Raw genomic sequence first — 27,602 nt, 5'->3', positions numbered from 1 at the left:
TCAACGTCCATTGTATCGGGATGGTCAACGTGGTGGCTTTGACAAGCTTTGAAATTCAATTTACATTTCTGACCTCACATTCAAGTACTAATAAAGTGTGTCTTTTCCACGTCGCTATTATTTTGAAATTCATTTCACTAATAGCCGCACACAGAAAGAAAGACTACTTAATTTGTGGCAAAGAAAATATACTCACTCTGTCTTAAAATGGTGTTTCTTTTAAGTTTTACACAATTATTAAGAAAATGATGGATAAAGTTGCTTTCAATGGTGGAAGTATAGGATTCATTTATTAAAACAAACAGATTAATTATAATTGATGGAGTAGCTAGAAGACTGAAATGCAATAAATAGAGGTATGTTGATTAAAAAGAATAATAAATATATTAATATTGTAAAATAAACAAATAATTTGAGACATAGAAAAATAGTAAAAATGACATCTATTTTGAAAACGGGAGTATAATATAAGGAAATTCATAATAACAAAACTATGGCAAATGCTAACATGTGCTACAAGGGCATATGTTAAGAAATTTAAAATTGAAATAAATGTCTTATAAGTTGTGTATTTAACTCTATTCAATTTTTTAAAGTCAGATTTTATTCTTTTCTACTCCCTCCGTCCTTATATCTAAACACCCTTTTATTAGAGGAAAATGGTACTTACATATAAGGACGGTGAGATTATATAAAATTTTTAATTTTAGATTCTTTAACTTGTGTCGTAGGGCACAAGATGGCAAGACCCCAAAACTATATACTAGAAAACATTTGATGAGTCAAAAAGTCAAAAGGTGAAATCAACCGTTGTGAGTCATAATGTGAAAGCAAATTGCTTATTATTTTTACTTAGGCAATCAATATTCCAATGATCCCACGTTAGTATAAAATCGTATATTTCATATGATACAATATATTATCCTCCACTAAGATTTAAGAATTTTCTGTATATAGTTTTTCTAGAACGAGGTTACGTTTTTTTTCTAGAAAGAACCTGGTTCCAGCAAATGACCCAATTAATAAACAAGTAAAGACGATGTAGACAAGGAAATGGGGGCCTTAAGGTTTGGTTGTCTTCATGAATCCCCTACCTATATAACTGAATATGATTCTACTTAAATGGTGCAAGAATCAGAATGAGATTTGCAAATTATTATAATTTGCAAATGAGCGAAAAACGAGACCCTTTAGAGTAAAGAGTACTGATACATACACACTAATGAATCCAATCTTACACTAATTAATGATATCACCCTAATTTAAAAATTTTGGTTGAACTATACTTACTTCATGTTGAACTTCAAATTAAAACTCTTGTTTTTTTAAAACCAGAGGACTAACACACAAAATAATGTAGAAAAAAAAAATATATTAATATTATAGTTTAATTGGTTTGTGTAACTATAAAAAAAAGTTCACATATTTTTTTGAGAGGTACACATGCATTCAGTCATGTATTATACAAGGTGACCTTGAAGATGTACCGGGTGTGTGTGATCACATCGGGTCTCATTTTTTAGACGTGTGATCACATTGGGTCTCATTTTTTAGACGTAACACTTTTTTTTTTATTTAGTGTGTCAATATATACATATATATATATATATAGGGTTTTGCTAGAAGCCACCCATGAATGTGTGTCTTTTAACAATCCACACCTCAAGGAAATTCATAATAACAAAACTATGGCAAATGATACATACACACTAATGAATCCAATCTTACACTAATTAATGATATCACCCTAATTTAAAAATTTTGGTTGAACTATACTTACTTCATGTTGAACTTCAAATTAAAACTCTTGTTTTTTTAAAACCACAGGACTAACACACAAAATAATGTAGCAAAAAAATATATATTAATATTATAGTTTAATTGGTTTGTGTAACTATAAAAAAAAGTTCACATATTTTTTTGAGAGGTACACATGCATTCAGTCATGTATTATACAAGGTGACCTTGAAGATGTACTGGGTGTGTGTGATCACATCGGGTCTCATTTTTTAGACGTGTGATCACATTGGGTCTCATTTTTTAGACGTAACACTTTTTTTTTTATTTAGTGTGTCAATATATACATATATATATATATATATATATATATATATATATATATATATATATATATATATATATAGGGTTTTGCTAGAAGCCACCCATGAATGTGTCTTTTAACAATCCACACCTCAAGGTGTGATTTCCACTTTTTATTTATAACTTTGCTAAAAGACACCTTCATAAAAATTAGTTGGTGTCTTTTAACAAATGTTCATAGAATAACTTGCTAAAAGACACCTTCATAAAAGGTGTCTTCTAGCAAATCCCATATATATATATATATATATATATATATATATATATATATATATATATATATTATACACACACATAAAAATTATATAATTAAGAGACTCATTCATATCATATAAAAAAGATGTACCCGGTCAAATGTGCCACACACTTCTCGTACCACTATAATTTGATAATGGTTCTTTTAGGATTCCTTATTTTTTGCACATTGTTGATAATGTAATTTAACTCACTTAATAGAAGATTTGAGCAATGCACCACGTACCATGATATTTTGGAATTTTATTTAGTATCGAAAGACTTAGATCATTCTCTAACGAGACTTGAAATTATGTTGCTTAAATTATTAAACTGATTTGAAACATAATTCATATGTTCATGATAGTAAAATTATATTTGAAGTTCTAAAGGTCATCATATACATTTAAACAATTGAATCAAAACTGATCAAATTTCAAAATATCGATATTTTTTGACACATTTTATCGTTTTCCTAATGCATACATATTTTATAGAATAATATTAGCTATTCATGTTACAGTTGCAGCTGCTGTGATATTGTTGGCTGTTGCAAAGTAGATTAACTAATATTTTCTTGATTTAACCTCATAATTACGTACTTTTTGAAAATAATCTCTTTTTTTAGGTGAATTTTAAAGAATCTTGATCATAAACAAATTATTAATGATTTTGCGACAAAAAATGCAAGTAGGATGATATTTAAATATTAATAGGAGAATGCTACCGCTAGGTTGAGACGTTACTAAACAAAATATTTCGGTTGGTAGATGTGTATATAAACTACTTTTGTTATAAGGGAAATGTTAACTTGTGTCTTAAAGGCACAAGTTAATGATTCAAATATAGAAAAAACTTATTGGAATGTGTGCATTGCATTTAATATTTAACTTTTTAATCATTTAAATGCACAAAATTTTAGAGAAAATTTCTTCTTTTAGGTTTCTTAACATGTGCCCTAAGGGCACAAGTTAACACTACCCTTTGTTATAATAATCTATTGAAATTTTGATGTAATCTTAACTTTTCAACATTGATGTAATCTTAACTTTTCTTCCATACTTGCACTGTTGTTGCACATCTTTTATCTTATAAACTACTTGTATTTGATAAATGTGTGTGTTTTTTCTTTTGGGGTGTGTGTGAGTGTGTGTTTTTTTAAATCCACCACACCGGTGATTAGACAGTTGTCTTCGCTATGTTAGCTGCCTACATTGTCTTTAAATTCTAATCAATCTTTGTGATTGATTTTGGATTAATGTTGTGCTAGAAATGGCCGCGAATTTACGGTTGATTATCACAGTAAATTGTTGGTGTGTGTGCTTGTTACCGTGTTGATAATCGGCTTTATTCCCGTTATCAAAATATGGGTCATCTGCTCATCTGCTTACAATCTTCATTTTTTGGCAATTCGGTTTTGTATCTATTCGCGGCCTCGTTAGATTGTGCAAGTGATGCGTGATGGCATGCATGCAAACGGTTATTAATTCCAAGGAACTAAATGCTTACTAGATTTTCCTATAAATTATTAACTTTCTTAGGAATTAAATGCTTACTATATTTTCCTAGATAACACGCACAAGTGGTTAATCCTCTAATTCTAATCTTAACCTAATTGTAAGGTGTAACTCTAATACTATACAACCAAAAGTTATCATGAATGAGTTTGCATTACCTAGCATTTAATTCTCCAGCATGCATCTCCACAATAGACCAAAGTGTAAAAAAATCAAAATGAATGTTTCTTTACTCACTCTACTAATTTCTCACGCGCGATACGGATTTTAGATTATATAATCCGAAAAGTGTAAAATATGTTAAAAAGAAACCTAAAAAACCCTCAATTTTTACGGAGTTTTATAATCCAAAATAGGGTGTGCAAGAAGATCCGAGCGTGGAAAAAGAGATACTTACTCTAAATGGCATGGGCTTTGGACATTTAGCCTTGTTTGTATTTTTTTAAAAAAAAAAATAAAAAGAGGATTTCTTTTCCCACCCTATTCATTCATCGCGCTCCCTCTAAAATTCGCAAATTGCCCCTGTTTAGATTATATAATTTGAATCCTGTCAAAACTTTAAAATGTATTCTAATTAATATGAAGGTATCTTCTAACCATAGTACCATCCCCACAAAAACCGCACAACAATTTCAGGGATGGTATGAATGGTTAGTATTGACCATGACATCATAACCCACTTCCAAAAGATAGGTAAGAAAGAAAAGAGAAGAAGGAAAGATAAGGGGAATTGCAGTGAAAATGAAGAAGAATGCAAGACTATTTATAGCCATAACATCATCCTAGTGTTGGAACAAAATGTGTTTAACAATGAACCTTAAAGAGTTTTGATGATAACAAGGTATTAAAAATTGTAAATTGGACTAGCTAATATTTGTTCAAGTGTACAGGACCATAATTATAAAGTTACATCATCATTGGTTCTGAATGAGCAAATAAAGAGCTATGGAAACAACAAAAATTTGAAGCTTGGACGCTCCTGAAGGCAACTTGCTACTGAAGAGAAAAAGCGCTCCTGAAGTCAAGCTGCTCCTGAAGAAATAGCGCTCCTGAAGTAGGCTGCTTCTGAAGACAAGAGGTCCAGAAGCCACATCATCAGAAGCTGCGTCATCAGAAGCTGCAGAAGTCATATCATCAGAAGCTGCATCATCAGAAGCCATTTCACCAGAAGCTGAATATCAACTGGATTTGCAAAGAATCAAGAATTGAAGAATTATCAATGCAAAAGCTGTCTATTGGATTCGAAAACACAAACAAAGGATTAGTGGAGTTTGCAACGGTCATTTCAAAGGTGTTTGAAGGCGTGTGTTTGCAATTTGGACGAAAGCGTTGACATTGTACTTTGTACGAATTGTACAACCACGTTCTCCACTACTCTGTTTTGTGTCCGCGCTACAGGACAAGAAAACAGCTCCAGAATACGGCTTCGCCTGCATAGATGTTCCTTTGGATAAGGAATGGATTTCAAATTTGTTCTTCATAGGACAACAACCAAATCAGGCAAAAGATTATTGGTGAAAGATCAAGCTTCAACAACGACTCTTTGGTGTGCTGGCAATTTCACAACGTCTCTCTCACACCTCTATATAAAGGAGTGAAGACCTAGAGAATTGGTAATGCAAGAACGCTGAACGAAAGACTCACAAGATTTTCACAAGTACCAAACCTCTGCTGAAATTGTTCTGCATTCACTTAGAATTTCTGTGTCTCAAAGTCATATCTTAGAAATTCTTAAGTCCATTGAGTCTGTATCTGATTTGTATTGTGAGCACCTCTGATTGTATATCAAGTGTTCAACCTTAAACAATTTTCTGTGTAATTTTGTTTAGTTAGGAAGTCTCTTGCAGTTGTGCTTGAGCAGGAAGTCTCTTGATTGTGTTCTTGAGCAAAGGAAGTCTCTTGCTTGTGTGCTTGAGCATTGGAAGTCTCTTGCTTGTGTGCTTGAGCATTTGTAATCAGATATTACTCATAGTGAAATCTCCTTGGAAGTGCAAGGGGGACTGGACTACTTCCGGATTGTGGAAGGAACCAGTATAATTGCTTTGTGTCGTTCTTCTTCTCTCTCTCTGTTTTATTCCGCTGCATTTAGATTCTGATTATCACTTCAGAAGCTGTCTCGCTTAGCTTCTGATCAGTGTGTTCAGTTTTTAGGAGAAACGAAGAATTTTTCTAAAACACAATTCAACCCCCCTTCTTGTGTTTTTCTCACCTTCACCTAGACTATAACTACATGCAAAAGAAATATTTAAAATGACTCAACCGACCAAAAATAAATTAAAACATCATACACCCTCCAAACTTTGATTGTAATGTCATCGTCTACATTCTGGAATACTTTGGATTATATAATCCGAACACTTCTCCAAATTGTTTTTGATTATATAATCTAAAAACCTTTCTAGACTGTGTTAAAACTTAAACTTTGGAGGACTTGACATGTTTCATAGTATATAATCAAAATCGTGTTCGTAACACATAAAATACAAAAAAAAAAGTCATTAAATCATTCTACATTAACTAGAATAATATCATAAATTAGTTATAACAATTTCAGCAAGATAATTAAACAGCAAAATACAACAACATAACTCACAAACAAGATCATGGTTCACACAAGCGATTTCTTCATTGAGTTCCTCCATGCAAGTTCTGATTTCTTCGTAAGTCTTGAGCCCAATCATACTTGCCCGAATATCATGAAAATATTTGACGAATGAAGAGTCTATCTCGATTCGTTCATTCGAATTGGATTGGCCAAATATAAAGAACATGGTTCTTACGTTTCCAAATTGTTCAGAGCAAATCAGTTTATTGTTGATATCAATTTCTAAATTCTCTTGCTCTATTCTCCTGTGGGGTTAATATGACAAGTCTTCTCCCTCCTTCCTCATGTGCTACACATTTAGTTTTAGTTGCCACGCATTTTTTAATGCATAGTGTTATGTTAAAGCAATAGTATTATGAAATCATGTTCAAATAATAAAATGTGATGAATTATTAAATTATGTTGTCAATTTTACATTATGTCATAGTGTTATGCTTTTGGTCCCTGCAAATATAGCGAGTTTGAGTTTTGGTCCCTGGTAAAAAAAAATTTGAAAAACATCCTTGCAAAATTTTTTGTTTTTTAAAATAGTCCCTGGACCCATTATTTGCGATTTGGCGCATTTTTGCTTATGTGGCAGATGTTGACTGTGTAAACTTGTACATGTGGCATTTGAACTGTCCCACCTGACTTTTATCTGAAATTAAAAAATAAAATAAAAAATCAAAAAATGTTTTATTTTAATTTTAATTTTCATAATCCAAAAAACTAAAATTCTTCATTCCCATTCTACGTATCATCCACACAAACCCAGTTTATCCTTCATCATGCTCATTTTTTCATCCAGTTTTCCATCCACCTTTCCTTCCTTTTTTCATCAGTGACGAATCTGTTAGATCTGGTTGAAGAAGGTGACTATGGTGACGGCGGTGGCGGTCTGAAGAGTGAGATTGGATTGAGAGAGAGAAGAAGACGAAGGGGTTTTGAGAGAGAGAAAAAACGCCGGCGGTCAGTGTGAGAACGCCGATGGCCGTGAGTGTGTCTCCGTTGATAGAGTTTGTAAAGGAGTGTAGATTGAAGAAGGTGCAAACGCCGGTACACGATGGAAGTTTCAAGATCCTGTACCGACCCATGATGGATCTGTTTCCATTTTGATTTTTGTTTACAAGATTCAATTGGATTTGGATGAATTTCGATTTGAAGATGGATGAAGATTTGGATGAATATTCATCTGAATTTTGAACCACGTTCGTTTTCCAGAATTTTGATTTGGATTTGGATGAATTTGAGAATAAGAAGATGAAGATGCTGCTTGAAGATGAATTTAAAATTTCGTTTTCTAAAATTTCGATTTGAAGAAGATGAATTGACGAAGGATTGAATAGAATGACGACGAAGATGAACAAAGAAGAAGAGGATCTGCCAGAAGATGGGGTGAAGTAGAAGGATTTGTTGTTTTTTTTTTGGTCAATAAGGATTTGTTGTTTGTAATGAATTAGAAATAAATGTTTTTTTTAATTTCATAAATATATTTTCTGATTTTTTAAAATGTTTTTTCACATGAAATCTTGTACTTGACTAGTTCAGATTATATAATCTGAAATGAGCAAAACCTTCCACAACACAAGCTTTAACATGATTTAGTAAGGTTTTAGATTATATATTCTCGACATGTCTGGACAAAAGTTCGGATTATATAATCTGAAGTGGTTCTGAATATGGACAGTGTCTTGGTAAGTAAGGTTGCCCTTTTTTCCTATAAATACCAACTAATTATTCATAATTTCTCACTCCAACTCACATTTTCTCTTTCCCTTTCTGACTTTTTCTCCTGCTTCATTATCTTGTGGGAAAAATATGAGAAGCCTTCTCCCTCCATCTTCTTGTGCTACAAATTTAGTTTTAGTTGCCAAACATTTTGTACTACATCGACTAACATCCTCTAACACTATTTCTCTAACAAAGCAACATTAAACTTCCTCATACGTCTAACCCTTAAAGCTCCATTATCCTTACTAAACAAATAGTATTTCATCCAATCCAAGAAATTTTCCTAATATCCTCACTCCCTCCCAAAAAAATGAAAAAGAATGGAAATTTTCCTATATTATTAACTAAAAATATAAAGCAGCTAGCTAGTGTCACCTATCGGAGCTCAAACAACTAAATTTTTTTTGAAGACAACAAACAACTAAATTACTTTCATTTTTTTGGTAAAAAATAAATTACTTTCATTAACCAAATCAATTATTTATTTCATGCAAATATTATTTGTACATAGCACTAGTACCAATCTAGTTGCATACATTATCTCTTTAAAAAGAAAGTTGTATGCATTATCATTCATTGAGTCCAAAAAAAAAAAAAGTTATCATTCATTCTTTGTTTCTTTCTCCCCGGTCTATTACTATCTGGAAATCACGATTTTACTCCTCCTATGATTACTGAGAGCTTGCTTAAAAAGCTTAACTCGTTCCATTCATAATTATATCTTAGGAACATGTTGGAATATCAATAAAAATAATGAAAATTATCTATAAGTGCGCCACATTTGTAAGAGCATGAGCAACCTCGTTAACTTGTCTTCTAACAATTTAAAATGAGAGTTCCTATACTTGATAGAAAAGTTGTGCAAACAATCTGAAAAAATATCACGGAAAGTTGGGACGTGCAAACTATTCTATGAAAACTATCAGCCACTCTTTTGGAATCCCGTTAAAAACCCACTTCATCCGACGCTTCACCCATATCCACTTCAAGAATATACGAGAATCATTCTGATATAACAAGCACAAATTGACCTTAATCGTCCCGTATACAAACACCAACACTCACGCTATGATGTAAGTTTGAGAAGGAGGCATCAACGTTGTTATAACGACTGGCAGATGGTTTTGTCCATTGAAATGTTGTCCTAGTTTTCTGCACAACATATCATGTATAACATGACACAGTCCAATTTGCTGCCAACATAAAATGCTCTTTTAGCATTGAAAGAATAAGTGAAAACTTTCCTTAACTTCCAAATCACAAAGAGCACACGATGTTGGGCAATTAACTCCTTTATTAGTGAGTTGAAACCGTGTCTGGCAAACATTTTCTGCAGATTTTCCAGACTAGCCACCTTTAATTTCATCCATCATGGGATTTGCTTGACAAGGAGATTAACTAAGATTGTACCATTGTAAAATCCAAATACTCCGCCACACATAACTTCGATTGTGTTCAATATAGTTGAACTAAGATATTCACACTTGATAAAATATTTAGCTTTGAATAATCCAATGAAAAAATTACTTGGATTTGTCATTAACTTCTATGCTTGTTTATCAAGCATTGCATATAATTAAAAGTACCAAGTCTTTTAAAACATCTTTCACAAAAAAAAAAAAAAAAGTCTTTTAAAACATGTGCCACCTTCACTCTTATAGAAAACGGTCCTAAGAAATCTAATGAATAACCTTTGGAATGCTCGCATCACCTTGACTGATTAATATATTTTGAATGATGCTTTATGCATCATTTTTGCTTTAAAAAAAAAAAAAAAAGGGATGCTCGCGATTACGACTCCATTAAATGAAGTTCATCATGCTCTCAATTTCATTACTAAGGGATATATGACTAATATGAATTTTTGTGTGTAGCTTGCTAATTGGGGGCAGTTGCTCCCACTATATTGTATATTTATTTTTTGCCCCCATTTAAAAGTGTCTTGTCTCCGTTAAATGGAAGTTAAAGTTATAAAAAGAGTTTTTCTTGTAATTTTTTTTTAGTTTAATTGTGGTGGGTTGACAGTCCAAAACAGTTTTGCACACACAACCAATCAAAATATTGTGAATTGCCACATCAATTAATGATTTTGATTTATGTGGGTCAAACGTGACAATTCAAAATGTTTTGATCGGTTGTGTGTGCAAAACTGTTTTGGACTGTCAACCCACAACAATTAAACTCTTTTTTTTTTTTTTACAAAATTATCTTAGAAATTTTGTAACCAATCAAATACACAACTATATAGAGGAGATGCATTCATAGAGAGATTTTTTTATAATGTAAATTTAAAATATATATATTACAACACACTTGTAATGAGTATTTATAATTTGTAGAAGGAAAGTTATCTTCAATTTGTTGTCTATACAATAATATTTAAAATTTCTAACTTTTTTACATAACGGTAATGATGTTATTATTTTTATGGCTTAAAGGTTATTATTTTTTTTAAATAAATGTTTATTGTATTTGAGCTTGTCCCCATCGGTTTAAATTCCTAGATGATCCCCTTCTTTATTAATTATTGTATGTATAAACAATTCAATTTCTTTATTTGACAAAAAAATAGAATTCTAATTATCAGCATTGACAAAATATTTTATTTTTTGAAAGAAACATTGACAAAATGTTTTTTCTTGAGGGATTAACAAATAATATGAAACGAAATACTATTGTAATTGATTGATAGCATTGACCAATATTCATCAAATCCAAGTAACAATGTATTGTGACCAACTTCCTTAAAAAAAAATGTATTGTGACCAACTAACAAAGAATAAGAAGTCAATAAAGAATTAAGGTCAACTATATATTATGGCCAATTATATAGTAGAAAAAAAATCCATGACTAAAAAATAAAATTAAAAGTTAACTGCCAACCAGCCTTCAATTTAATCTACTTAAAAATGGAATATAAACAATGGTTTTTTGACTGAATAAAAAATCCATATAGTTTATTTATAGGGAACTTCTACGGTACACCTCACAAATTGAGGTGTACCGGTACTCTTCCTTCATAAACTTATAAATTTGATGATCATTCTATGAAATAAATAGTTATTTGTCAACATTTATATTTTAGAAAACATTATCTCATGAGAAAAAACATCATTTCATTGTTTATATGAATTATATTAAATTTTTAACATTTTCTCATAATAAATAATCAATATTCTTTATTATGAGCAATAAAAATTCAAAATAAATAAATTTTATTTCATTGACACTTTTGATAAAGAAGATTTAATTATTATAATTGTCAATGATAGAAAATAATTATTTTTTTCTTCAAAAAAACAACTAATTTAATGCTTTGGTGTACTGGTACACTCAAAATGTTGAGTGTACCATAGAATTTGCCTTATTTATATACGTTACGTGGAATATTTGACTGGTTTCACTTTCAAGAGTTGATTTAATGAGGTACAGAGTACAGAGATCTTAATGTGGAAAAATAACTAAATGGACGGTCTGAAGGACACGTGAATGCACGTGCACACTCTCTCAGTGAGTAAAATGTCTTTCAAAAGGAAAAAGGCTCTGAAAATGGTGTGAACGTACCAAATTAAAAAAAAAATATGCATTGCATTGCGTATTCTGCATCTTTGGAGATTCAGCAATAAATAAAACTTCAGTAATAATAAAATCAATTTAAATAAATAAACAACTCTAATATTGCAGCTTGATTGACAGGTTCCATGCAGTCACGTGACAGAAAATTTAGTAGCCAAATTTTAACCGGTTATATGGAAAAGTCAAATTAACAATATATTGTTGGAAAAGAAGGTTAGTTTATCATGGAGCTTAATTGAGGAAATATAGTATTTGAGAGAATACTTTGTTGTTTGCTTTACTTGTTTATTAGTTGTTTTTCTTAGGTCAAATGTATCTAAAGGTCCTTTAAGTTTTTCGTTCTTCCCAAAGTGGTCTTTTAAGTTTCAAAAGTCTCAAACAAGTCTTTTAGTTTTTGAATCGTTTCAAACAAGTCATATTGTAGATAGCATAGTTGGTAATTGCTTCCTTGAACTCATATTTGGTACCAAATCTGGCTCCTAACACCCACTTAAAATTAGTCATCTTTTTAGGTATGACAAATGGTGGATAATGCTCTTTGTTGCTATCATCTGAATCATCACCATCATCCTCTAAAATGACTTGTTTGAAACGATTCAAAAACTAAACGAACTTGTTTGGGACTTTTGAAACTTAAAGGACTTGTTTGGGATTTTTGAAACTTAAAAGATCACTTTGGAAAAAACGAAAAGCTTAAAGGACCTTAGATGCATTTGACCTTTTTCTTACTTGATTTATAAATGATAAACTCTTTCCTATTTATAAGTTCTAAGCGAGATTTCTACCCATATTAGAAGATAATCAAGCTTAGAACTTATAAATAGGAAAAAGTTTATCATTTATAAATCTCTTTGTTACAGCAGTGGATCAAGCTTGTACCCACGTTTTGGCCAAAGCTACAATTTTAAGCTTCACAAAAATCACAGTAGGTTAGCATTGAGAAGTGGTATTTGTGCTCCCACCACTATACCAAACAGGCACTAAGAGAGAAAGTTCTAACATTTCTTGTTGTTACATACAATTAAATCTATGTATTTATACTACACGTCTATTTCTACACCTCTAGAGCTTTCTTTGGACTGTACCTACTTAAACCTAAACGGACGTAACACTGGATCAGTCCAGTAAACTGAATCAAGTTTATAGTCTCATCTGAGTGGTTTCTTTTGGTAGTTTCTTGATTTTGACCAAGCTTCGAGCCATATAATAAATTTATATATTTTTCCTTCCACAATGTCACTCTATTGAGGGACTCTTACTCTTTGAAGATGAATTCACTTTATTAGTCCTTTCACAGAACTTTTATCTATCAACCACTTTATTTATCCACAACATATTGGAACTTATTAAAGGTAGTAAAAACATTTCATTTCTACTTCAGAAAATATACTCATGATTATCTTGAAAAATCTTTGATGAAAAGTAGAAAATAGTTGTTTTTAGCTAATGAGCTTGACTTGATATGCACAAAAACGTCAACATGTTTACGCTATACTCGATTCTTAGATCTTGAGATTGGCTCTTTGGAAAACTCGTTTGGAATTGTTTTTCAAGTAAACATTCTTCACGCGTTTTATCAGGATGGTTGATAGATGGCAACCTTTTCACTATATTTTGTTTCGACATCAAACTCAAGCCTCCAAAATTTAAGCGCCTCAATCATAGATGCCAAAGTCATGAGGCATCATTGCAGCAAGTTTTGATACATTTTACAACATCATTTTGGATATTAAACAATAACATCTTATTTTCTTGACGTTGGTACCTTGGTTATGAGAATATTTTTACCATCTTCCATGGAGAGACTTAAATCTTTCAAGTGAATATATATCCTATCTTTTTTCTAAAAGTTGTCCTAGGGTCAAAATATTATTCTTCGTGTTTGAGACACAATAGACATTTGAAATAAAATCATGTCTTCAATATTTCAAGTAAATTAAGATATTATCTCCGTTTTTCACTAGAATCTATGAATCATCCTCAAATGAGACATTTCGATTTATTGACTCATCGAGATCCACATGCAATCTCTTTTTCCCACATATATTGTTACTTGCATTAGTATCAAGATACCATGAGTTCTATCGACTTCCTTCATTAGAGCATCCACAATGGTAGTTCCCTAACAAGGACTCCTTAAATGGACCTCACGTGACACATCACTTATTTATAATTTTTTAATAAAAGTACCTATTAAAGACTCAATGACTCCAATGGCAATACACTAATAAGGACTCCAATGAAAAGTACTTAAATATGTCCCACTATCTTTACATATTAAACAAAAATAATTTATCTAATACTCATTTTTACAAGTGAGATCAAGTAGTACACATTTTATTACTTCTTTATGCAAGTGGGACCAAGTAGTACACATTTTATTACTTTTTTAAACGTGGGACCCGTTAGTTACTCAGGAGAGAGAGGGTCCTTATATAGTTGCCCGTTCCTTAACAGGGACTCAATTTTTCTTCCTCCAATGGAGGGTCCTTAACGGGGAGTGGTCCTTGTTAAGTAAGGACCCCTCATTGGAGATGCTCTTACTTCCATGTCTAGCAGCATTATTTCAAACTCCTCATCCTTTTTTTTTCATGTACTGGATCTCTTCTTCGACTCTACTCTTCGAGAATCTACATTTTGAAGCGTATTAGCTAAATTTTCGACAATTATAGCATTGAATTTGAATTATCATACCTTTCTCATAATTGTTGCTGGTGAAATTTGGACATGCTCATCCACGTTGTCATGTCCAAATTTTTGTTGACTACGGTCTCGTCCACGATCTCTACCTCGACTTAGTTGTCCTCACTCATTTGGTTGAGTTTTTTCCTTCTATTTAGCTGAGTTTGGAAGAGTTTCTCGGGGATCTGATCTTTTTTCTTCCTTAGATTCTCCACATAAACTTCCAATGGTTCTTGAAGTTGTTCTATTGACATAGTTTATAAATTTTTTATTTCCTCAATTGTCACAACAATATTCTCAAAATTGATATCCAACCAGCGGAATATTTTCTCCATAATTCTCACATCTACCAAAAATAGCAACAACACTAGACAATTATTCAAAGACATACATTATTTACGTTGTTTTTTTTTTTTGGACGAGGTTTGAAGTTTCTCCCATACCTCTTTGACGGATGTTGCATTTGAAATTTTCTCGAACTTATCTTTATCCAATGCTCCAAAAAGAGCTTCATTTTGATACATCAATTATGATAGGTGGTACTCCATTTTATTTTAAAAGTGGAACTTGGAAGGATGCAAGTCCATTAGTCGACATGACTACGAAAGGATTTCTTATTCGAACATATGTTGTGATGCCACATTGTTGAGAAATAAGAAGGTTATTAGTGAGATTTTGAGAGGAATTTAGGAGGAGATAGTATTTGACAGAATACTTAATATCTTTTTGTACTTGTTTATTACTTGTTTTTCTTCCTTTTACTTGTATAGTTTACAAATGATAAGCTCTCTCTCTCATTTATAGGGTCCAATGGAGAGTTCTACATACATTATGAGATAATTTTACAAATTTAAAAAGCCGAGAGTTCTACACTCTTCTCTCTACTAAAATTTAATGTCATGTATCCATACTACACATTTATTTCTACATTTCTCAAATACTTTCTTTGGACTATCCGCTTAAACCAAAATAGACCTAACAATTGATTAGTCTCTATTTACAACTGTTGCTTATTCCCATTTCCATGTGCCTCTTCCTCAATCCTTATCACACTAGATACATTTACTAATTGCTGTTTGTATTATTTTTTTTGTGGTCCAAACGTTCCACTATGGTTACACTAATTAGAAGCTGTTTGCTCAACCAAAAAAATTTGAAGCTAGCGTGTATATGTTCAACAAGGATAACACATGTGCAAAATTTTGTAAAATAAGAATAAAATAAATTACATTATAATTCAAGTCAACAAAGCTTGGAGACCAAGACTTTGAATAGAAATTTTAAAATCAGAATAAGAATTGCGATCATGTGTTATTCTAGAAATTGACAATAGTAAGTAGCTGTAGCCACTAACTACTGTTATATATTTAACTTCTCAATGAAGATACTGTTATGCAATCTGACTCTTTCAAGATGAGTCCCTCTCAGCCTACCTGGTCAAGAAAATTGGAACAGCACACTGTATTTTTGTATAATCAAATTGCTATATATCCAATTGATTTTTATTTTCGAAAATGTTTTATTTGTAATATCCTCAATGATAACGGTTTTATGAATGGATAATAGAACCCTCTCTCTCGGCTTTCAGAATTTTGGACCATTCATTGGATTTTGAGTTCGTTGTATCAGCTCCGTTTTAAATTATACACCCTCCGGTCATTAATATAAACAAAAGTTTGATGTTTAAATTCATTCATTAAGTGACGTATGTAGTCTTTATTATAGACTACATACGTCATTTAATGAATGGATTTAAAAATCAAACTTTTGCTTATATTAGTGACCGGAGGGTGTATGTCACTTTAACAATTTCACAAAGATTAAAATATGTAGTTAATGTTGTATAGAAAAGAGTAATTATAAGTTGTTTTACAAAAATATCATTCATTTATAGTATGAAAAACATAAATTAAAAGAATCAGAAAGAGATAAAGTAATAAATAATAAAGGATATGACTGTAATTGTAAGTTGTTTTACAAAAATATCATTCATTTATAGTATGAATTAAAAATATTGCTAAGCTAAAAAAAATTCATGGAATTCGAACTTGAGGATTCATCATTGTGTGAGATATTTTGTTTTAAAAAAGTTAGGTATCTGGGCTCAAGGATGAATTAAATCGAGGGGTCAAATCTTACTGTTCATTTGTGGAGACCTCATTTAAAGTCAGAGTGGCTCATCGAAATTGCCACGAGAGAATTGAGTCTAAGACCTTGAAGAAGTACACTCTGGTGTCTCAAACCAACACCATCAAAACAACTCAAATGGATTAATTGTGTGTGAGTTGTTAAGCTAACTAGTGAATTTTTTTTTAACAATTTAACTAGTGTCTTCAAATATCTATTTTGTATTCTTATATACAATAGGATAGGGGGATTTTACAAAAAATAAAAAAAATAAAAAATAACAAGGAGAATACTTCATCCAAACTTAAATATAAACAACTAGTTAAAACAAAGTTTATATTTTTTATCCAAAATTTAAACTTGATATATCAATTTTGTTTGATGGGTTTTTATTATATTTGTATAATTTTTCTTTATTTTATATCTCACGGTCACACTTGAATATTTTTCCCTCCGTCCCAAATTGTATGATGTTTTGGACATTTCACATATATTAAGAAATGTAATTAATATTGTATAGGAAATAGATATTATGAGTTGTTTTACAAAATTGTCCTTAATAAATGATATATGGGAAAGATAAATGAAAGAATTGAAAGAAGAAAGAGTAATAAATAGTTAAGGATATAATAGAAAAAATAACATTAATGTTTCATTGATATTGTAAAATGACATATAATTTGGGACAAATATTTATTTTAAAGTGACGTACAATTTGGGACGGAGGGAGTAGTATATAGTCAAAAACACATACTCCCTCCGGTCTCAAATATAAGAAAAGATTCCTTTTTTAGGTTCATTGAATAATTAATGTATTTGCTTTACAATGTAGACTAGATACATTAACTATTCAATGAACCTAAAAAAGGAATTTTTTCTTATATTTGAGACCGGAGGGAGTACTTATTTAACAATAAATGCATAATAAATGCAAAGATACTAAATCAGAGAATAAGTGATCTTTTGTTGAAATTTTGCCCAAAAAGTTATATGAAGTTTGAAGTTTCTTCATGCATACGCAACATGGTCTTCAACCTTTGACTAATGTGTGAAACACTTTTTGAAACTCGAAAATCAAAGGATTTGTGTGTCTGTATTTTTCTCACCTAAGTGAGTGGATAGTATCTTTCTACTCCTTTTCAACAAAACCAAAATATAAGTGCATGTGTGTCGGTTATGGATTGTATAGAAAGATAGCACTGCACACGGACTTGACTTTCCTACAAGGCACTGCACTGTATGAGGAATTTTGGACCCACATGAATTTTCTACCCTAATTTTTAGACCACAATACCCATAACTTTTCAAATAAGATGGGCGATGGCTAAGGGCAAAAGTTATCTCTAGATGGACCCATTTCTCTTACACAGGAGAAGCACACTATAGAGTTAAGAGATATCATTTGATGAATAGAGTTAAGGAATCAACAGTTTCTTAGCTGGAATCGTAAGGGTCGAACATTTACCTCTTTAAAATTTATGAATAGATTGAAGTTTTGAAATTGTTTGTAGTTTGTTACTTTGTTCAACTTTTCGAACGGTTTGAGTGTATAAATATGTTTGAGTATCTTCAATCTTTGAACTAGTTTTTGGGATGAGATCCAAGCTCATTTAACATGATATCAAAGCAGGGTTAGATATGTCTTTGTAGCTCAGTCGGTATGGACAATGTATAATGTATGCAATGTCTATGGTTCAAAACCGACCACCACAAAAAAGATTAAATATTGCAATGAGAGAATTGGACCCAGGCTCACGCTAGACATGAGGGTGCGTTTTGAAATTGTTTATAATTTGTTATTTGTACCACATTGTTCAAGTTCCTAGGTTGTTGAGTATATAAATATGTTTAAGTACTCTCATCTTTTAGGATGAAATTCAAGTCTATTTAAAAAAAAAAAATCTTGAGATTAATATGTACTCTCATCTTTTAGGATGACGTCGTGCAACTTTTTTTTTATGTTAATTTGTAAGAACTAGTTTTTTTAGAAGAAAGTACTTGTAAGAACTAGTTAGATAATAAATAATATATAATTTTGAGATTAATATGTTAGCAAGTGATATAGTTCTCAAACTAATTTTATAGTAAGTGAAATACAAATTAATAAAGAGATCAAGGTGTGGAATGTATTTAAAATTAGTCTCATTGCTTAGAGGATAAATGTCCGACCCTACAATTTTGGGGACAAATTTATGATTTACTCAATAAAGTTATGATTACTTGTAACTCATTTTCACTTAAAAATATAATTCAAATAGAAGTTTCTACTGTTTCGGTGCAAAAGAAATTAGGATGCCATCAGTCAAAAAAAAAAAAATTGTTATGCAGAAATAATGTGGACCATTTTTATTTTGGGTTAATTATGTTTCTAGTCCCTATAAAATAGCGACCTTGTAAGTTTAGTCCTTACTTAATTTTAATAGCATTTTTAGTCCCTAATTTTGTTTTTCTGCACGGAGTATTAGTCCCTACTCAATTCAAATTTGTTTAATTTATACTTAAACTCTTAAATTTTTGAACAATTTTTTCAGACATGTTTAGAACATTACTAAAAGATCCTCCGCAAAAAATTATCGCAAAATTTGATTTCTACATCCAGATTTTATTACTTTTTATCTTTAACTTTTGTCGTTTTAAAAAATTCATATTTAATTCATTTCATGTCAGAAAATTCTAAATTTTAGTAAACGAACCTTTCATAGTGTTTTAATCTTGTCTCAAAAAAATCGTTCAAAAATTTAAGAGTTTAAGGATAATTAATCAAACTTTGTTTTAGCAGGGACTAAAATTATAAGTAAATTTTTTTTATAGGGACTAAAAATGCTATTAAAATTAAGTAGGGACTAAACTTACAAGGTCGCTATTTTATAGGGACTAGAAACATAATTAACCCTTTTATTTTTGGGTATGAATTGTTGACTATTTCTTAGACCACAAGAAATTTTTTAAATCCACGTGGCTGATTGAAATTTAGGATTCCATGGTAGGCTGCATGTGGGGTGTGAGACTTTTTTTACTTTGATTAATGATTGACAGAGGGTGTATCTAATTGGGAGCTCAAGCACTCCTTATAATTATGTCATCAACCCCTCAAATTATACATCAATTATTCATTAACATTGTTCAAGTGTTTTGGTTTCTGTTTTTTACTATAATTATTAGTAGCTTTCATCACATTATTTCAACCAATATGCTTTGGTTAATAGTAATTCTTGAACTTTTTGGATTATTAGTAGCTTTCATCACATTATCACATACTCTAAAGTTTATATATTTTAATGAAAGTGTTCTTTTCGCTTGTGGGGACAAAAACTTTTTTTAAAAAAATGAACCGGCAAATATAATGGAATTTGTTTCGGTCCAAAATTAATTACCATGTCATTCTGTACACAATATGTGAATGGACATTAAATATGCAGTCAACTACTCTGTGGTAGCCTTTTGGTGGTTTAGCTTTTAGGTGTGTTATCAGTGCTGCTCCTTCGGTATCGGTGTTGACGCAAGGGTATGCGTGCGGTCTGTCAATCGTATACACCTGCGTCATTATTGTTGTATTGTTGGGTGGTTTTTTAAAGGGGTTTTTGATCGAGCCACGTTTATATGGCAACCGATTTCCCCTTCTTTGTATTTTTTTGTCCACCCGAGCTTATTAGTTCGTCTTGCACGGGCTTGTTGGTTAATAAATTTTGCCATTTCAAAAAAAAACTAAAATTTCATTAAAAAAAAAAACACTACTCGTACTATATCATAAAGTATGTCTGAAAAAACTCACACTATACGTAGAGAAGATGGACATTGTGGGTTGGCACATTTATTTTAACATATCAAATATTCTTATAGCATTTAATCATTCGAGCTGCACTTATGAAACAAAGTTTAAACCAATTTATTGATATTGTTTCGTTTATTCTTGTGTAAAAAATTCCATTCATGTGAGTAGGCATTTATCAACCAAGGAAAAGAGGCAAAATTAGGATTAAAATCTATCATTAGTTTCATGTTAAACATAAGTTAAGAAGAAATAGTTCATGCTTCATCTCTATTATTGAAGTTAAAGAGTTTGGTAAGAAAGGGACAAAACTTACTTGAAAGAAAGAAAAGTACTCTTCATGCTGCCCTACTCTTCATGCTGCCCTACAAAATAGAAACCCCTTTTAAAGACACAACGGAAATATTTGAATTCTCCTCCATCATTAATTATTAATTATGATGAAGTCCCTTCATATTGTATAGTTATCCTTATGTATTTATATTGATATTGATGATTAATGTAAAATTTTACACAAATTTGATATCCCATTAAGACACATCAAGATGAAGATGCGTTTTTATTGAATACCGTTAATATTTGTTCTCTAAAACTAATTTCGACCCTTTTAAAATTGAAACCGAATATACATTTAAATACATATGAATGTCACACCATATAATTTGATCTTCTTCATACCTAAAAAATTGAAAATTTATTTAATACTCTAAGATATCTGTCAATGGCAATGGGCAGTGGCAATTAGGTAAGTGGCACCTTGATCCAGTACTGGTCCTTATTAACCACCATTGTTATTCTTAATGGACCGCAATTGATTCTATAAAGTCTCCAATTATTAAATATAGGATGATACGCCACTGTTACTGATTTACAAAGTATATAATATAATAAAATACTCCTATATAAAATATTAAGCATTGATCGAGACACTCTTTGTGGAACAAATTTCTAGCCAGAAGTCTCTGAAAACCACTGAGAAAATTCACCAACAACTACGTAGTATCCACACTCCAACCTTAATAAAATAAAAACAGTCTTTCACAACATTTTAATGTTCTGTCTCCTTCCCCATCACCATCCTCATTTATACACCACCTAGGTTTCCTCACTCTTCTCTCTTCTCCATATATACACACATAATCCATTATTTCATTTCATTGGTCCAAGTAATCATTTTTACATTGCTTCAAAACTAGTTCATCCACTCCTACTTGTGAAAATCATAGCCTACCTCTAAATACTACACATGCTACTATAAACTCATTTTTTATTTTCATGTCTTGTGTATTTTTTTATATTCAAGATCTGAAATAAACATTTTCTATAGCATCTTTCTTCTGATATGGATCTTGTAAGTAGAAAATACTTGATCCATTTTTCATCACAAGCTCTTGCTCCAACAACAAGTTCAAGTTCAATTTTTCATCCTCCTCATATGCATCATTCAAGCACAAGTTTTCCAATCATTGCAATTGCTATTATAGGAATATTAGCTACAATTTTCTTGCTTGTTTCTTACTACATCTTTGTGATCAAATGTTGTCTAAATTGGCACCGTATCGATCTTCTACGACGTTTCTCTCCGTCTAGAAGGCGACAAGATCCAACAACGATACACTCACCGGGGATAGAGCCTCGCGGTCTAGACGAAGCAGTGATTCGGTTAATTCCGGTTATTCAATTCAAAGCAGAAGAAGGAAATAGAGACTCTGCTGGTTCAGAGAGTTTCTGTGAATGTGCTGTTTGTTTGAATGAGTTTCAACAAGATGAAAAACTTAGGATTATACCAAATTGTAGCCATGTTTTTCACATTGATTGCATTGATGTTTGGCTACAAAACAATGCTAATTGTCCACTTTGTAGAACAAGCATTTCATTGACAAGTAGATTCCATTTTGATCAAATGCTTACACAAGGGCCATTTTCAACTCAAGATCAAAATCCAACAAGTGAAAATCTCATTGGTGGTGATGAAGATTTTGTTGTCATTGAATTGAGTAATAATAATGCTATAGAGTCACCATTACCATTACCATTACCAAGACCAAGTCCTATTAGTCCTTCACCAAGGAAAATGTTGGAGAAAAGAAATGTGGAAAAGAAAGGAAGGAAAAAATTGCATAAAGTGACAAGTATGGGAGATGAATGTATTGATATTAGAGCAACAAAAGATGAACAATTTTCAGTTCAACCAATTAGAAGATCTTTTTCAATGGATTCATCAGGTGATAGACATTTCTATTTAGCAGTTCAAGAAGCTCTGCAGCAACAAAAGAGGCAAGTCAATGAAGTCAACAACACCATTGAAGGGTCTAGTGGTGGTAGTGGAAGAGTCAAGAAATCATTCTTTTCATTTGGATATGGAAGCAGATCTAGAAGTTCTTCTATTCAACCTGTTTATTTGGACCCCTGAAGAAAAAAAAAATTACTCTAGTTTTTCTCTTTTTAGTTTCAATTATGTTTGCAACTTGCAAGTTTCTTAGTTTGGTTTTTTAGGGGTGAGAATGTGATGTAGAGATTTTAGAGGTATGAATAGGTCATAGGATTAAAGGATTGTATGACACACAATTATTCAATTGGATTTAATTTTAATTTGAAAACCATTCTCTTTTTCTATATTTGGCATTTCTTAGTGTATGTTTGGAAAAACGAGGAGTTTGACAAAATCATGAAGTGGTTGTGATTTTTTTTTAAGCTCCAAAGTGTACCTTGTCCGAAAATCCCAATAACCCGTTGAGTTCATTACAAGTCCATACATTCAGTTAGAATTTGAGTTGGACTAACTCAACCTTACAAAATTAGCTTGTAAAGTAATGAATTTCTTCCATAAATTAAAATCGTGTTTAGATTATATCAAACGACGAGCACACCTCATCTCGTTAAAGACTAAATATCTAAAGCTTGACCCGAGTGACACAATGGCAAATGGTCCAATAAAATTTGTATAGACTCCGATATCATATTAAAGTTTTGAGTCTGGTATAACTCAACGGTACAAACTTGCATATAGGTGAGAAATATCTTCTACTTATAAACTCTTTTTCATGTTGTACCTTATCTATCTAATGTTGTCCTCTTTAAAAAGTATTTTACCTAATGGTATGGTCCATTTTGTTTAAAAAGTCAGAGAGCCATGATAATGAGCATCATTGCTGAAATCATCATATTGTTAACTTTTCTAAAAGCAAACGTTTTTTTCCCGCTATGGATCAAATAAAAGTTATTCCATTCCATGTCTTGCTCTAGTAGAAAATATCAAAAAGAGATAAAAGGAAATCTGGCTTTAAAGTTTAAAGAAAAAAGTACTATTAGGAATTGAAGCAAAATAAATTGAAAAGTTGACAAATCACCTAAAAGTAGAATCCAAGGATGAATAAAGTCAATAGCTACATGTCTCCCAAAATTGATTTTTAAAGAAAATGAGGGGTCCTTTCATATTGATAAACAGTATACAACAACCAAAATTATATTTCTGTACACACTGTGTCTCTGTGTGTTGTAATGTTGGTTGATGGAAGGTAAGGTTTGGTGATTTTTGGTTGGTTAAGGGATACTTTCTTGTTACACAGTATCATCTCCTTCCAGCTTGTAAGGATCAATTATTAATTCTGAGTTGAAATATTTTATATGAGTAATGAAAGAGGAGCCAAGATTTTAGGTTGTGGTTCATCATTATAGTTATTATTTTCTCAACCATAAATTTGTCTGCATATATATAGCAATTTATTTTATGTTTAGAGTTTGTATTTGGTTTTATTGGTGAAAACTAGAAAAATGTTATTTTGTCTATTAAACATGATTTTTGTGAGATGTATATTTAATTATGTCAGCCAAAATTGATTTTATTTTCAAAACTAAGTTTGACTAGAAGGGCTAAAAAAATATATTTTTTTGTATTTTATATAGTTAACAGATTTACAGCAAGTGTATGTTTGAAAAAACGAATTTTATCTGGCATCGTCGTAAGTAAGGTGTAAGAATCAAATTAATGTTCGATGAATAAAAAGATTTAATCCAAATCAATTAAATTGGTGTGATATTTGTCCAAGATCAATCTCCTTTTTCAACGTTTTGATTTTGTTTGGAGTTCGTAAGAAAATATTATAAAAGTCGAATCCAACAAAACCGATTATTTTTTATTGGTTTGGATTTTTCTCTTAGAAAAACCAAATTAAATGGAAAACTTACACAAGTTTCATGTCAAATTTAGAGTATATAAATCATAACTTCTAAGATAAGGTGTCTTATATGATCTACGGTGAACCATACTTAAAAAATTTCAGACATCTATTGATGATCGGTGGCCATTTTGGTAAGTAGAAATTCATTGAAATATGTGTCCTCACATTAAGACGGTTATCCAACAAGTGTCATTTCGATAAAGAACAAGAAGAATAAATTTTTTTTTTTTGGTCAAAAGAAGAATGAATTTTAATGCCTCAACTCAACTCACACATGTTTTCTCTTATTTTTGTTGAATCAACACTTATTGATCATTGTCTAGACATAAGAATGTGGCATACCTTTTAATTTTTCCTTTATCTGACGGAGACCATGAACTTCTACTAAAAACGAAGATGTCAATTATCGTCGAAGTTTCAAACCATTTTTAAGCATTTAGTCAGCATAGACCACATGTGACACTTCCTAACCCAACTATAGATGACTTCCTTTGAAATTCAATTTAAATTAAATCTGATTGAAAAATGTTCACCCAAACTTTAATTACAGATGAGTTTTGATACTAAAGTAAAGGACTAGGACCTTATGTCCAAAACATCCTTTGATACTATGCTTATGATAGAGTGCTCCCAAATCTAGCACTCTTTGAAGGCCATGTGCACGTAAGCATGGGCAGGGCTACAAGTTCTGTTGCACACTTCAGTGTAACTCGTGACATGTTGGCCGGTTTCATGTTTGTCATCAAAAGGAGAAAGAGCAAAACACAACAAAAAGTTCCAAGAAGCTAATCCACAAAAAGGGGGAAATTAATCGTAAGCGATATGGGGCCTCATTGTCCCTTGATTTTAGTAGCTACACAACAATTTCATTATATTATGATATGATAAGATGCCATAAATGTATGTGAGCTTCCTTCCCTTCCTATGATTTTTCAAAACCTTCTCATTTGAATTTTTCCATGCAAAGCAGGAAGAAATCCGTTTTGTTCGAATTTACCCTCTGAATGAGAGAATTTTTCCTTGTTCAAACGAGTCTGATTTTTAAGAAATTAGTTTAAGGTAAACGTGCACTTGTAGTTGTAAAGGGAGTGAATACGTGGGTTCACTTGGTTTTGTTTTGACTGTCTTCTAGGCCTTTTGTTTCCTGGACAATAAAGTTGTGGTTGCTCTTTAGTTAGGCTCCCATCCAATCATAGTTAGTTGTTTGGTATTATTGAGATCGAGTGAGACACATTTTAAATTGATTCTTCTGATTTAAAAAGTGTTTCGAATGATAGTTAACTACCATTTGATTTTTGGGTTAATTATGTTTCTAGTCCCTGTAAAATAGCGACCTTGTAAGTTTAGTCCCTACTTAATTTTAATAGCATTTTTAGTCCCTATAAAAAAAATTTACTTATAATTTTAGTCCCTGCTAAAACAAAGTTTGATTAATTATCCTTAAACTCTTAAATTTTTGAACGATTTTTTTGAGACAAGATTAGAACACTATGAAAGGTTCGTTTACTAAAATTTAGAATTTTCTGATATGAAATGAATTAAATATGAATTTTTTAAAACGACAAAAGTTAAAGATAAAAAGTAATAAAATCTGGATGTAGAAATCAAATTTTGCAATAATTTTTTGCGGACGAACTTTTAGTAATGTTCTAAACATGTCTGCAAAAAATTGTTCAAAAATTTAAGAGTTTAAGCATAAATTAAACAAATTTGAATTGAGTAGGGACTAATACTCAGTGCAGAAAAACAAAATTAGGGACTAAAAATGCTATTAAAATTAAGTAGGGACTAAACTTACAAGGTCGCTATTTTATAGGGACTAGAAACATAATTAACCCTTGATTTTTTAAATTTCTAAAGAGCAATTGTCCTCTAAATTTTGCTTGTTTTTGCTTTTGGGCCTTTTGTTTCCCAACCCTTCAGACTTTGGGCTTTGTTCCTTAACGAAGTAACCTATGTTGACAAAAAATCTCATCATTTTTTCAAGCTCAAAATTGTGCACTTGTAATTTCTTTTAGGAGATTGTTCCGTAGATCCTTTATGTTGATTAACTTTGTATAAGGTCGATCGAAAGATAGCTTTTGATAGATTTTTAACGGCAAAAAATATATCGAAAGATAAGTTCTTCTAATCTTTTAATTTAAGCCTAGCCCATTATCATGTATGACATCTAAACACTTCAACCGTTAATTTTACTAAACAATTTTTTAAAGGAAAACATTAATATCATTTCATTAGATAATAAAGTGTTAATACAAGACGATACATCAATACATAATCGGGACCTAACCTCTAATGGAGTTGCCCTATCTAATTGATAAGATACTCCATTTGCTTGCCTCAGACTAAATTCAACCTTAGAGTTGTTAAAAGATGTGATAGACAACAACTTACAATGGTGAATGATATTGTCGAACTCGTTGTTATTATTGTTGTAATCATTGAAAGTATTGATGACAATCTTTGTATCAAGAGAGAAATTTGTTATCGAAACCTAAATCAGACACCCATTGCATCGCTTAATAGAGTCCTAACGCTTCATCAACATCCACCGAACACAATGAGGAGAACCACATGGTTTTCGCTAACACAAATCATCTTTCAGCATCACAAATACACATGCCGATCATGGGGCAGATGCATTAGTAGAGGAGAATGATGCATCAACATTACCTTTAAATCTACCTCGGGCGAGTCGCAACCATCATGCACTGTGAATATTGCTCGGTCCTTGTGGAACAATGGTTGTTGTTGTTCTTTTGCTAGTGTAATTCTTGTTCTGTGTGGAAAGCTTAACATGTGCCTTAAAAACTTATCGTGACCTTTTTTAGTGGTAGAAAGCTTAACATGTGCCTTAAAAACCAAAAGTGGATTGGTTGACCAATGCATGGATAAAGGAGTTAAGATCATTTCCATTTGATGAAATAAATGGAGTTTGCAATTTGGAGGGAGAAAAACACAAAAAATAGATGATGAATTCCACCACGAGCATCTCCAATGGGGGGGTCCTTACTTAACAAGGACCACTCCTCGTTAAGGACCCTCCATTGGAGGAAGAAAAAATGAGTTCCCGTTAAGGAACGGGCAACTATATAAGGACC

General features: G+C 31.5%; 1 protein-coding gene across 1 annotated transcript; it reads left to right on the top strand.

Moving 5' to 3' along the window:
• Nucleotides 1–21,229: 21,229 nt before the first annotated feature.
• On the top strand, nt 21,230–22,920 carry LOC146956656 (RING-H2 finger protein ATL16-like). Its single transcript, XM_085730409.1, has one exon. The coding sequence runs from the start codon at nt 21,663–21,665 to the stop codon at nt 22,731–22,733; it is 1,071 nt and encodes a 356-aa protein (XP_085586535.1). The 5' UTR covers nt 21,230–21,662; the 3' UTR covers nt 22,734–22,920.
• The last annotated feature ends 4,682 nt before the right edge of the window (nt 22,921–27,602 follow it).

This window comes from Medicago sativa, chromosome 1 (genome assembly GCF_051527215.1).
Source record: "Medicago sativa cultivar Bolivia chromosome 1, Bolivia_mono, whole genome shotgun sequence".
Classification (NCBI taxonomy): Eukaryota; Viridiplantae; Streptophyta; class Magnoliopsida; order Fabales; family Fabaceae; genus Medicago; species Medicago sativa.
Note: the sequence above shows the minus strand (reverse complement) of the source record. Positions and strands in the feature narration are given on the sequence as shown.